Below are 13,247 nucleotides of genomic sequence, written 5' to 3' on the forward strand. Positions count from 1 at the left end.
TTTCTTTCCTTTCTAAGGTGCTGAGTAAACATAGCTGGGAATCCAGCATTTTTGAGAGGGTCTCAGGCTCCCTGCCGGTTTCCCAAGCAGCCCGATCTGATCCTGCCTCTTGGCTGGGCTGATTCCTTCCTTTTTTCCATCCTTCAACCTGCTGCGTCGAAGGGATGAAATTCCTATGAAATGAAATTCCCAGCTGGCTTAAAGCTTTTCCCCCTGGGAAGCCCAGCCATTGGCTTCCATTGGGAAGGCTCCTGTCTCGAACCCAGAGCCAGAGGGGGCCGGAGGGAGGAGGAGCTCTCCCCAACATCCCCAGCCTTCTGCATTGCTAGTGGCCCCCTCTCCCTCTCCCCTGGGGACCCCCGAGTGTACCAGACCTTGGCTCCCACCTTCTCCGGTCCAATGTGGGTTGGGGGTCTTTTAGCCATGGGGAGCGACAGTCCCTGGTGAGGTAGGGCAAGCCAAGGCCGAGGGATGGGGCCTATGGAACTGGGAGCCCATCATCCTGTCCCGCAATTGAGCCTAGAGCAGTGTTTCTCAACCTTGGCAACTTGAAGATGTCCGGACTTCAACTCCCAGAATTCCCCAGCCAGCGAATGCTGGCTGGGGAATTCTGGGAGTTGAAGTCCGGACATCTTCAAGTTGCCAAGGTTGAGAAACACTGGCCTAGAGTATCCCTTGCTAAGTGAGATGTTAAGCGAGTTTTGCCCCAGTTTACAACCTTCCTCGTCAACGATTGTTAAGTGAATCACTACCCTTGTTAAATTAGTAACACGGTCGCAAAAAAAGGGATCGCGTGACCCCGGGGCACGGCGACCGTCATAAATATGAATCAGTCACTAAGGTTTGGCATTCTGATCACATGATCCTGGGGGGTGGGCCCAGCGGGTCAGAGGGGGGCAGCGGAGGCCCTACTGGGGGGAGGGGGTTGGCATTGCAAGAATGGGGAAGGGGAGCTGGGTATGAGATCCCACAAGAGGGTCCTTTCTCTGCCCCCTCCCTGGGCCTTTTCACACACACACACCAGCCCCTCCCCAAGCTGTGTTGCTCTCCCCCTTTGCAAAGAGGTGGGGAAGCTCCTTGGGAGGGGGGGGAAGAAGGTCTTCTGGGTGTCGCGCCCCCCTCCCCGCACTCTCTGGCAGCAGGCCCAGCATCCACTGCCTGCTGGCCGGGAAGGAAAGAATTTGAGGTGACCTACTTAAGATGCAGAATTGGAGTGTGTGTGTGAGTGTGAGTATGTGTGTTTGTGTGTGCCTCAGTGCCTGCAGGAGAGCCAGGATGAGGGGGGGGGGAATGGGGAGGGTTCTGCCTGGGGTGAGTCAGCTGGGGGCAGGGAGGGGGCAGGTGGGGGGGGGAACCTGGGCTCAGCATCCCTTCAGCCAAGAGGCTCAGATTTCCCACTGATGTTGGAAGGGGGGGGCAGGGGGCTTCGGGCTCCCTGAAATGTCACCAAGGATGGAAGGGAAGGCCCCCCCCATCCGAAATGGGCGAAGGGCCGGCAGGAGAGGATCCTGGGGAGGGGAGGGTCTCTTGGGGCCCTTATGGCTGCCCACGCCACCTGCAACGGCCCCCACCTGAGGCGGAGAGGAGAGGGGGGGGGCTCAAGGACAAACGAAGGGGGGGGTGTCATGTTAACATGCAGGGCTCATTTTCTGGAGCTGACGGGGGGTGGGGGGGAAGCCAGGTGGAAGAGCTGGAATGCTGGTCAGGTAGCTCTGCGAAGCCTCCGCAAAGCCTTGGCTTGTGTGTGTGTGTGTGTGTGTGTGTGTGTGTGTGTGTGTGCGCACTGCTCTGAAATGGGGGGGGGAACTTTGGACGGTCGCTGGCTGAACTGTTGTAAGTCAAGGACCGTCTGAATTCCACTGGGCTGGATTGGCCCCCCGATTTTCCACCCTGTTGCAGAATGACGGCCTCTCCCCCCCCCCCCCGCCTGCAAGAGAGAGAGAGAGCGGGGCTCCCGCCCTCCCCCGGGAGACCCCTGAGATGCCCTGGGACCCTTCCCTCCTTTGCAATCCTCCTGCCCACGGGGGCTCTGGCCTCAGGGGCCTTGGGGGGGGGGTTTGCCCCTGAGTCCCTGCCCCTCATCTGGGCCGTGTCCTTCACCCTCAGGGACCCTCCCGGCAGCCGGCCTCCCCCGCTCTGCTTTGCGCCTGACGAAGAGGGGCCGGTCGTTGGACAGGAGCCCCCTGTGGGTCTGTTGACATTTGAGCGGCTGAGCCTCAGATCCGCTTAGCCCAGATTCTCCCGGCCTTTGAAGTCCCAGACGGTGGGAATCGTGTCACAGCCACGGGAAGCCAGACTCACAAGATGACAGAGCTGGCCCTGTTGGGGGACGTGAGCGGAATGGAGCGGCCGGATGGCCTCTGGGGGAGCCCCTGGGTGGGTGGAAGCCAACACGAAAGGAGCCTCGTGGAGGATGGGCTGAGGAGGGGGGGGGCTGGGAGGGGGCAGCTGCTTGGGTGCCTCCGTCTGGCCTTAGGGGAGCGGAGGGGACCTGAATGCCAGGTGGGCCCTTGCCCTGAGGACCCTCCAGCCCCCAGGAGCCCAGGGGCACCTAGACCAGCCCCAGCCAGGGGGCGTTGCACAGGGCTGGGGGGTCTCCCGTGCAGAAGGCAGAGCTCACAGCCCCCTCTGTGGATCGCCTTCCCTCCAGAAGCTGCGGGGGCTCCATCACTGGACCTCCCCAAGAAGAGGTTGGAGAAGCATTGGGCCTGGAGGGCACAGGGCAGGGCCTGGACGGCCTGGATTTTCGGCCGTTTTTCGCCCTCCGGACGCTTCCCTGAAGTTTGGGAATGGGACTTTCCTGAAGCCTGCAGAGAGCAAAAGAATGGACCGATGCGCACACTGGAAGTCCGGAGGCTTCAGTGAGGCCTGCAGGCACTGTGTTATGGGTGTGGGAACGCACGCGACCCCCACCACACTCCCGCCGCTTTTGGCACACCTGAACAAAATGATTAGCCATCCCTGGGCCGGGGGTTAGGGGGAGGAGTTGACAGAAGCCTCAAGGTGTCGGCTGAGGAATTCTGGGAGTTGAAGTTGTGACTCTCCTGCGACAGGGTCTCCTGCGTGAGCAGGGGGCTGGACTAAGTGACCCCCGAGGGCCGTTCCAACTCTGTGCCTCTCTCTTTCTCCCCCCCGCAGAATGATCCCTCCCACCAGTAAGGGCTTCTTGATGAAGGACCTGGCCGCCGGGCGGGACTACCACCTCTGCGTCTTGGCCGTCTACAACGACGGGGTGACTTCGCTGACGGTCACCCAGAGCCTGGGCTGCCTGCAGTTCAGCACCCTGCGGGACGGCCTGCAGTGCCACTCGCTCCACACCCAGTTCCTGGGGGGCACCATGATCATCATCGTGGGGGGCATCATCGTGGCCTCGGTGCTGGTCTTCATCATCATCCTCATGATCCGCTACAAGGTCTACAGCGGCGCCCAGGAGGAGCAGAAGGCGGCCAAAGTCAGCAACGTTTACTCCCAGACCAACGGCGGCCACCCGACCCAGCCACCCGCCGGGCTGCCCTGCTTGGGCTCCAGACACGAGGGGTGGGAGGCAGACAACGGCAGCCGGAGCAGGAGGGAGCGCAGCCTGGCGGCGCTAAGCAAGGACTGCGAGAAAGGCGGGCAGCCCCTTTCCTCTGAGAAGGGGGGGCTGGAGGAGGAGGAGGGGGTCTCGTCCCCCCGGAGGAGGAGGAGGTGGTCCCGGACGAGTCTCGACTGCCACCATGGTTGCCCCGCACCCCCAGAGGCCTCCAGAGCAGAAGAGGAAGGTAAAGTGAGGCAGGCTGCTCCTGAAATATGGCCAGTCCTCGACGTACGGCATGGCCATTTTAACTCACAAGGGCACTGGGAAAAAACCGACCTGCGCTGGTTTTTCTCACGACCGTTGCATCCTCCCAGCGTCAGGTGGTTTGGATTCAGGCACTTGGCGACTGGTTCATACTTATGACGGTTGCAGAGTCCCCTTTTGCGACCTTCTGCCAAGCAAAGCGAATGGAGAAGCCACTGAACGACTCTGTGACCAGCGGCAGGGATTCACCTAACAACGGTGTCCAGGAAGGTCGCAAAAGGGGGCCGAAGGAGCCAGGGTCTCACCGAACAACAACTGAGTTTGGGACTCAGTGGTGGCCGTACGTTGAGGACTGCCGGCGGAGGAAGGAGGGGCCGTGGCACCAAAGGTTGGGTGAGCAGATTTGCGGTTAGTTGCATTCGGCCCCTGGTGGAGGAATCCTTCCTCCCTGCAGCCTTTAGGTCAGCAACCAGAAGCCCCCGCCCAAATCTTGGCCCTGGGGCTTTCTGGCTCCTGTTTGGAGGCGCCAAGAGAAAAATATCTCAAGTATTGGGTGAATTGGCTCGTGAGAAGGGAGGGAGGAGCCTCCCAGAGGAGAGTTTCTGCCCCTTTAAGACTTGTGGACTTCAACTCCCAGAATTCCCCAGCCAGCTTTGCACAGGCCTTAAAGCAGTGTTTCTCAACCTTGGCCACTTGAAGATGTCCGGACTTCAACTCCCAGAATTCCCCAGCCAGCGAATGCTGGCTGGGGAATTCTGGGAGTTGAAGTCCGGACATCTTCAAGTGGCCAAGGTTGAGAAACACTGCCTTAAAGGTCGGCAATTGAGGCAGGGGGGTTTTCCTACCTTTGCTATGCTGCTTATCTGCCTCTTCCCCTCCCCACTTACTTTGTGCAGACCCCCCGTTAACCCTCCCAACGGAGGAGAGGAGGAGCGCCAACGAATGGACCGGCATCAAGATCTGAGCCCTGCCTGTCCGCCGTCGAAGAACGACCCCCCAACCGGAGCTGAGCCCCCTCAGGTAGGAGCCCCCTCTGCACCCTCCCTCCCTCCTCCAAGCACCCCACTGCCAGGAACTAGGGGACCAAAGCAGGAGGGGGGGTGAAGGGCAGCTGTGCTTTGCTGTGCTGCCCCCGGGGGGGAGGGGGGATTTCACCCAGGGCCCCAAAGCGCCTACGTTGACATTAGGGGTGGGGGGCTTGCATGCTTTTAGTGCCTGGGTCCTCCGAAACACTCAAAACAGGAAGACTTGGGTCACTCGGAGAGACGGCGCCTCCTTACAACGTCTTAAAGGCAGGTCGTGAATAGACACCAGTGGCGTTTAGGATGGAACAGAGCTGGGAGGGGCCTTGGAGGTCTTCTAGTCCAGCCCCTGTGATGCGGTGTGCCAGGTGAACCCAGAGCTCAGAAGGAAGAAGCTGAATTCTGCCCGTCTTTCTTGCAGGCTGAATCCGGAGTTGGCGCCATTCCTCGGCTGTGCCACAGCCCCCGCAGGAGACCCAGGCGCCCCCCCCTCAGCTCGCCTGCCTCTTCGGGGGGTGGGGTCTTTGGGGGGGGGTCTCACCTCGGCCTTACGGGCATCTTTCTCCTGGACTCTTCTTCAGGGCCCGTTTTCTACAAAGTCCTTCTGTTTTTCTAAGCCGCACCTGGGATTTTCTAATAAACGGAGGTGAAAATCGGGGAGGATGTTGGCGCCTGGTTTCTTTCGGGGGGGCATCATGGGCGGAGGGCAGGAAATGCAAGGAAAATCTTCTTGGGGAAACCCTGAAGCCCTGATGGTCGTTAGAGCCGAGGTAGGACAGTGGTTAGGGTGCAGTACTGCAGGCCACTTCAGCTGACTGTTATCTGCAGTTCAGCGGTTCAAATCTCACCAGCTCAGGGTTGACTCAGCCTTCCATCCTTCCGAGGTGGGTGAAATGAGGACCCGGATTGTCGTTGGGGGAGATATGCTGACTCTGTCAACCGCTTAGAGAGGGCTGAAAGCCCTATGAAGCGGTATATAAGTCTAACTGCTATTGCTATTGCTATTGTTTCCCTGCTCAGCTTAAGGGCTTTTGCCCCACAAATAAAACCAGCCCAGGTTTTATGGCTTGACTTATAACCAGTCAGTGAGTGAACCATTGCAACAGACCTCTCCAGATGCCGAGGACCCAGAAAGGGGGCAGAGAAGAGGGTCAGGGGACGAGGGCAGGTGGGGTCCTTGGTGGTCTCTGAGCTTGGTGGTTTTCTTGCAGACATTTCACGACCGAACTAGGGGACATCATCAGCGCCCTCAAGAGGGTTGGTTCTCAGTGCGCTACAGATGTCGCCAAGTTTGGTCATGAAATGTAAGAAAACAACCGAGTTCATAGACCACCAAGGACCCTTCATTTCTACCCCGAGCTATAAAAATTATTTTCCATTGGATCTAGGCCATGTTGAAGCTAACAAAGAGGAGAGCATCTTCCAGTCCTTGAAGGACTGCCACAGGGAAGACGGCATAGATTTATTCTCCATAGCACCGGAGCGCAGGGCAAGAAAAGAGTACGAAGGGGCCTTGGAGGTCTTCTAGTCCAACCCCCAGTTCAAGCAGGAGACCCTCTACCACACCGGATAAAAGATGATCCAGTTCGCCTCCAGTGATGGAGCAACCACAACTTCTGGTGGCAACTTCTGTTCCACTGGTCAATTGTCCAAACTGTAAGGAAATCTCTCCTTAGTCCCAGGTGGCTTCCCTCCTTGATGAGTTTCCACCCATTGCTTCTTGTCCTGCAGTGGTGGAAGCTCCTCAGAGGGAGACCCAACTTGGAGGCTGCACGGAGGAGCTTCCTGGTGATTGAGCAGGGGGAGAGCTGGCCTGCGGGAGTTGTGGGGCCTCCACTGCTGGAGGATTTCAGGGAAAGGTTCAGGGTGGTAGGAGGACTCCTGTCTTAGGCAGGGGGTGGGACTAGAACAGTGTTTCTCAACCTTGGCAACTTGAAGATGTCCGGACTTCAACTCCCAGAATTCCCCAGCCAGCATTCGCTGGCTGGGGAATTCTGGGAGTTGAAGTCCGGACATCTTCAAGTTGCCAAGGTTGAGAAACACTGGACTAGAAGACCTCCAGGGCCCCTTCCAGCCCTCGGAATCTATGGTTCTGCTAACCTTCGCGGCCTGCCTGCTATTCAGCTGCTCTCCACCCAGCGCTGCCCATTAGAATTCAGGTCGCTCTGCAGCAGCTGGCACAGACGGCTGGCATCTGGCCGGGAGGGCTGCTGGCCTCCTTTTGCAAATGGCATCTGGAGTTCAGCAGCCTCGGGCCCTGTTTGGGGGGGGGGGAGGAGCAGGGAGGGGCCGGTTTCCTGAAATGGTGGTGGGTGAGGCATGACCGCTGGATGCCACCCAGCTTTGCTGAGTAAGGAGCTGCCGGGGGGGGGGGAGGCACAGCTGTGCTGGCAGGAGGCACCCACGGCGACACGTGGGAAATGCGGCCTTTCTCCGGGGACCTTGCTGGGGTCTGCTGGGCGAGACCACCCGTCAACCAGCCTCCCCCGAGACTGGAGGGGAAGCGGCTGCGGGCGGCAGGGCAGGGCGTCCAAAAGGCAGGGAGGAAAGAGGCTTGTGCAGAAGGGCGAGGCCAGCCTCCAGTGCCTCCTGACCCTCAAACGGGGCACAGCTGGTCCTCGACTGACGACGACAATGGAGCCCCACATGTCTGTTGGCAAGCAAGACGGTTGCTAAGTGAGTTTCACCTCCTTTTACGACTCATCTTGCCAGGTGGCGCAGTGGTTAGAGTGCAGCACTGCAGGCTCCTTCAGCTGACTGCAGTTCGGCTGTTCAAATCTCACCGGCTCAGGGTTGACTCAGCCTTCCATCCTTCCGAGGTGGGTAAAATGAGGACCTGGATTGTTGTTGGGGGCAATATGCTGACTCTGTAAACCGCTTAGAGAGGGCCGAAAGCCCTATGAAGCGGTAGATAAGTCAAACTGCTATTGCTATCATCTATCTATCTATCTATCTATCTATCTATCTATCTATCTATCTCTATCTATCTATCTATCTATCTATCTATCTATCTATCTATCTATCTATCTATCTATCTATCTATCTATCTGAAATGAGGACCCAGACTGTGGGAGCGATATGCTGACTCTGTAAACCGCTTAGAGAGGGCTGAAAGCCCTATGAAGCGGTATATAAGTCTAACTGCTATTGCTATCTATCTATCATCTATCTATCTATCTATGTATCTATCTATCTATCTATCTATCTATCTATCTATCTATCTATCTATCATCATCTATCGGATTGTTGGGGGTGATATGCTGACTCTGTAAACTGCTTAGAGAGGGCTGAAAGCCCTATGAAGCGGTATATAAGTCTAACTGCTATTGCTATTGCTATACTTGCTAAGTGAATCACGGCAGTTGTTGAGCTATCAACACGGTGAGGCGAATGTGGCTTCCTTGCTACAGGGAACCATGTGATCCCTGGACACTGCAACCGTCCCAGGTGCCGGACATCCGAATTTGGACCATGGTGGTGGTGGTGGTGCTGCAAAGCGTGAAAAACGGTCCTAGGACACTTTTTTTCATTGTGATGTCAAATGGCCCCTTAAAAAACAGTCGTAAGTTGAGGACTGCCTGTATGGAGGGATGGTTGGTTCTTGGTAGACCCTGGAGGGTCAGAAGGTGTGGAGAACATCAAAGGGGCACTGAGGGTCACCAGGGAGGAGATGCTGCTGTGGGCAGAGCTCCCTCCTGTATGTCCGAGTCAGAATTTCCCAGCCTCGGCTACTTTTAAGATGGGTGGACTTCAATCCCCAGGATTCCCCAGCCAGGCGGTGGAATTCTGGGAGTTGAAGTCCACCCATCTTAAAAGTTTTGGGACAGAAGAAAACCAGATGCCTCGAAGGGAAGGAGCGTCTTCGAGCCCTCCCCTCTCATTCTGGAACAAATTCTAGGGACGGAACAGTCCGCAGGCTTCCCCAAGACACCCCAAAGGAAGCCGTTCTCTGGGGGAGGGGCCAGCTTCTTCCTTCACCTCCCCCCTCCAGCCCAGGGATCACCCCAGAAGCTTTGAGGGGTTGGTGGGAGTCTGGAATTGGCAAGGGAATCTCTCCAGGCTGCCGGAAATGCAGACAAGATGGAGAGGAGAAGTTGCTTCCTAGCACATGTGTGTGTCTGTCTGTCTGTCTGTCTGTCTGTCTGTGTGTGTGTGTGTGTGTGTGTGCGTGCATGCATCAGTTTAGCTGAGCTACATGGCATTTGCTCGGTTGCATCCTCTGCAAAATTGATAACGGGTTTAAATAAATCATCAGCCCTCTTGGAGAAACGGAGGGGAGAGCGTGACAGCAGACAGCCAAATGTGGGTGGGTGGGGGGTCTTTTACGTTTCTGGCAGGGAAGCCAGCAATGTTGAAGCAAGGGAGCTGTCTGTGCCCTTGGCAAAGCTGTTCGGGAGCTGGGTGGGTGAGTGGGCGGGTGGGGGGTCCCTCTCCCCACTGTGGGATGCGTTTTCCAGCAGAGAAAGGGCTGCTGAGGGAGCCTCCTCGGCTGCAATTATTCCTGCTGTGCTGAGGTTTCCCTCTGGCTTCCAAGCCTCTGCAAACGCAGGAGAAATTCAAATAGTAGAATGGGGTCCCAGTGCCAAGGGACCCCTCCCCAAACACCCTGCAGCTGCACTAATGTGGGCCTGTTGCCCCAGAGTGATTAGATCGCCCTCCCCCCATGAGCCGATAGAAAAATAAAATGAAAAATAAAATAAACCATAATAATTAAAAATAACAAATAAAAGTGGCGCCATCCCACCCCCTATCTGACAAAAAATAAAATAAAATAAAATAAAATAAATATTTTAAAACAAATATTAACAATTGAAAGTAACAAAGAGGTGGTTGCATCCGTATCCCTCTACCCAACCAAAACTAACAAATAAAAAAAATAAAGATGAATATTAATAATTAAAAGTAACAAATGAAGTGGCTGCATCTCATTTCCCCCATCTGACAAAAAATAAAAAAATGAAAATAAAAAATTAAATAAGAAATAGGAACATAAAAACATTTTTTAAAAATTAAAAACAAATAAAGGGGTTGCATCGCATTTCCAACAAAAATAAAAAAGTGAAATAAATAATATTAACAAAATCAAAGTATTAAAAATAAATAATAATTTAAAATAAATAATAATTAAAAATAAATAATAATTAAAAATAACAAATACATTAATTAAAACAAAACAAGTGGAAAGGAACTCAAAGGGCAGTCTGTGATGGACCCCTCTGCGTTTTTCGGCTCTCAGTGTTCTGTGTTTCTCTGTCTTTGCAGCTCTTTGATGGCTGGGGAATTCTGGGAGTTGAAGTCCACCTCTCTTAAAGTGGCCAAGCTTGAGAAATGCTGCTTTGGAATTAATTGGCCTTATGGAAACGTATTTGGATTCCTTCAAAACGGATCTTTGCAAATGAAAAAAGCCACCTTACCCTGGTTTAGAAAGGAGGAAGGTGACAGGATTTGAACTCAGGGCAATCGTTCCCCATAGAAAGAGATGTACAGCCTCTGCCAGAAAGCCTGGGGCTGTCAAAGGTTCCCCCCCCCCCCCGCTCACAAGCTCCTGGCTCCCTCCTGCTGCCCCCTCCCCCTCCCCCCTGCCATCAGCTCCTCTTCCCGAAGGGAGAGGAGGGGGGGGGAGAACAAGCCACAGAGCTGGGTGAGATGTGGATGCGGTTACCATGGCAACCCTGATAAAAATATGGGTGGAGGCGGCTGATGGTTTGGGGCCTGGGAGGGTGAAGAGGCCCACCCGGCTGTCTGTCAGGCAGTCACAAGACCCTTTGCTGCCCCACAGCTGCCTCCCCCCCCCCCCCGACCCAGGATGGCACAGCTGGTGGTTGGGCAATGGGGGGGGGGTTTGCCAGGAGGAAAGGAGGCGAGCTGGTGACCACAAAGCATAGCTGCCCTCTGCACATGTTCCAGAGCTTTTCCTTGTCTCAAAGGCTCCTCTTGTCTTCCCTCCATGGCTTCAAATTTGGGGTTCTGCGCCCCCCACAGCTAGAAGATCTGGTCCTCCCCACACATCCCCCCCCCAACCTCTGTCAACGGGGCCACTTTTGAAGGCCTTGCAAGGTGGACACGGGTCCTCCCCCTCCTCCTCCTCTTCCTCCTCCTGCAGATGGGGAGGGGGAGGTCAGGGATGGGGGAGGGGCTGGTTTCCCAGAAGGTGGGGGTGGGGTCGTTCTCAACCCCCAAGGACGCGGGGGGGGGGGGGCTGCAGTCCTTCCTGGAGATGGGAAGAAGAGGGAGAGCAGGTTGCCGTTGCCTAGCAACTGGAGGATCGCTAGGCAACCACATCCGCTTCCCTTTTGCTGGGGAGGTTTTGGCCAAGGCAACCGGAAGGGCTTTGGGGATGGCATGGAGTTGGGAAGGGCCTGGAGGGGGGCACCAGTGTCCACCCAGCTCCCCTGGCTTTTGCAGGCTAGGAGAGCTGCACCGGGTGAAGTTCTGCCTGTCAAAAGAAAATAGTTCCCCTCCTCCTCGTCTCCCACGTGGAAAGCCTGATGGGCATCTCCTGACTGGCACAACTCCTGGTTTTCAAGGGTGAAGGGGCTTCCTGGGCCACTTCAGCAGCAAAAGCTCCCCCCACTGCCCTTCGGGTGCCCGCGGGGTCTCTCCGCTTCTGGCAAAGCCCAGCAGGCCGGGCAGGGTGCCAGGCCAGCGGGATCCACGCGGCTCCTCCTTTGTACCAGGGGGGAGGTTGCCATGGCAGTTCTTGGGGGAACTGCACGCACAGAGAGGGGTTGGGGGGAGCCCAGCATGGATGCCAGGAAATGAAAGAGGCTGGAAATGCAGCAGGATCTTCCCTGGAGACCCCACTCGCTCGACCTTCCAAACCGAAGTTCTGGCTTTGGTTCTTGGTGGGGGGAAAGGTTGGAATCAGCTCTCTCCAAGGGAGGGAGGGAGGGGAGGAAGAGAAAGGGGGAAGGAAAGAAGGAGGAAAGGAAGGAGAGAAAGGGTGAAGGAAGGAAGGAGAAAGGGAGGAAGGAGAGAAAGAAAGAGAAAGGAAGAGAAGGGGGAAGAAAGGAAGGAAAGAAAGAAAAGCTAAGAGGAGGGAGGGAGGGAGGGGAGGAAGAGAAAGGGAGAAGGAAAGAAGGAGGAAAGGAAGGAGAGAAAGGGTGAAGGAAGGAAGGAGAAAGGGAGGAAGGAGAGAAGGGGAAGAAAGGAAGGAAATAAAAGCTAAGAGGAGGGAGGGAGGGAGGGAGGGAGGGAGGGAGGGAGGAAGGAAGGATCACCTGATAGCATATACTGTAAATTCAATACATAAATACAAATTTAATAAATAAATAAAGTGACACCCGTCTTAACGTCACCAAGATTAAGAAGCTGGGGAGTTAAAACAAAATTCTAGCTCAGCCTGGCCTCTTCCAGTGGGGCGTGGAAGGGGGGCAACTTGCAACCCTGGGCGAAGGGGGACAGGCAAGGATTCGAAGAGGCTACCAATCAAGGCTTCAGCGGAGCCCAGCCTGGCCATCACTTCCTGAAAATTAAGCCTTGATGCCCGGAAGCTGCCTGGGACCTGTGTCGGCATGTCAGCCGGCCCGGCCGATGAAGATGGATGATAGGGGATCTTAATTAGGAGGCCATCGATTCCAGCAGGCATGGAGAGGTTGCACGCCAAGGATTTCCAAGCGGCTCTCCGGATTGATTGGCGGCTGTCAGAAACTCTCTGTCCCAGGGGCCCCCCGGCCTGTCGCTTCTGATTTGGATCCGGCCCATCTGTGCGTTGCCTGCAGGGAGTCCAGGATGCCTGGCAGAGCGTCCTTTCCTGGTGCCCGTCTGCCCTTGGCATCTTTAAGGTGGTGGGCAGATTTAAAGCACAAGAAGCCTAAAGTGTTTTAACACAGGGGGCCCCAAACGTGACCTCTTTAGGACTTAAGGACTTCAACTCCCAGAATTCCCCAGCCAGCACCATTGCCAACCAGCCAACCTTGACCTCTTGCTAAGGTCCAGCTCCATTTGCAAACCCTCATCCCCCTCGTGAGCCCCGGTGAGAGATCCAGGGTCCAATCTAACCAATGCTTCCCTTCCTGGCTTGAACAGGAATTAATTCCCAGCTCAGATTTTGCAAAATAAATCTCATTTTCTCCCAGGGCCTCTATGGAAATGGGTCCCAGTGTGGGGGAGCCCTCTAGTGGTTCTGTGCAGGACTGCAACCAAGCACCAAGGGCTGTGTCAATCCCATGAAGGGAAGGAGGGCAGGTTGGGATGCCAGTTGCTGACCCTCTTCCTGTCGGTGTTTTCCAAGTGAGCGGCCTCGAGAGGTAGAGGCTGAAGCAAAGCCACCCAGGAAGCATAATAGAATCGGAATTCTTTCTTGGCCAAGTGTGACCGGACACACAAGGGATTTGTCTTTGGTGCAAAAGCTCTGTGCGCATAAAGAAAATACATCCATCAAGAATCATAAGATGCAGCACTTAGTGGTAGTCATAGATGCTAAATAAGCCATCAAATCATAC

The 13,247-nt window shown here is 55.5% G+C and overlaps 1 protein-coding gene across 1 annotated transcript; it reads left to right on the plus strand.

The window, feature by feature from the left end:
- The first annotated feature begins 3,094 nt into the window (after window positions 1–3,094).
- On the plus strand, window positions 3,095–5,425 carry LOC148042868 (leucine-rich repeat and fibronectin type III domain-containing protein 1-like protein). The gene is made up of 3 exons (XM_087727682.1): window positions 3,095–3,761; window positions 4,678–4,801; window positions 5,225–5,425. The coding sequence occupies exons 1-2, from the start codon at window positions 3,140–3,142 to the stop codon at window positions 4,743–4,745; spliced, it is 690 nt and encodes a 229-aa protein (XP_087583808.1). The 5' UTR covers window positions 3,095–3,139; the 3' UTR covers window positions 4,746–4,801; window positions 5,225–5,425.
- The last annotated feature ends 7,822 nt before the right edge of the window (window positions 5,426–13,247 follow it).

Source organism: Thamnophis sirtalis, unplaced genomic scaffold (assembly GCF_051295495.1).
Source record: "Thamnophis sirtalis isolate CommonGarterSnake01/CBP01778 unplaced genomic scaffold, rThaSir2_p1.2 scaffold_13, whole genome shotgun sequence".
Classification (NCBI taxonomy): Eukaryota; Metazoa; Chordata; class Lepidosauria; order Squamata; family Natricidae; genus Thamnophis; species Thamnophis sirtalis.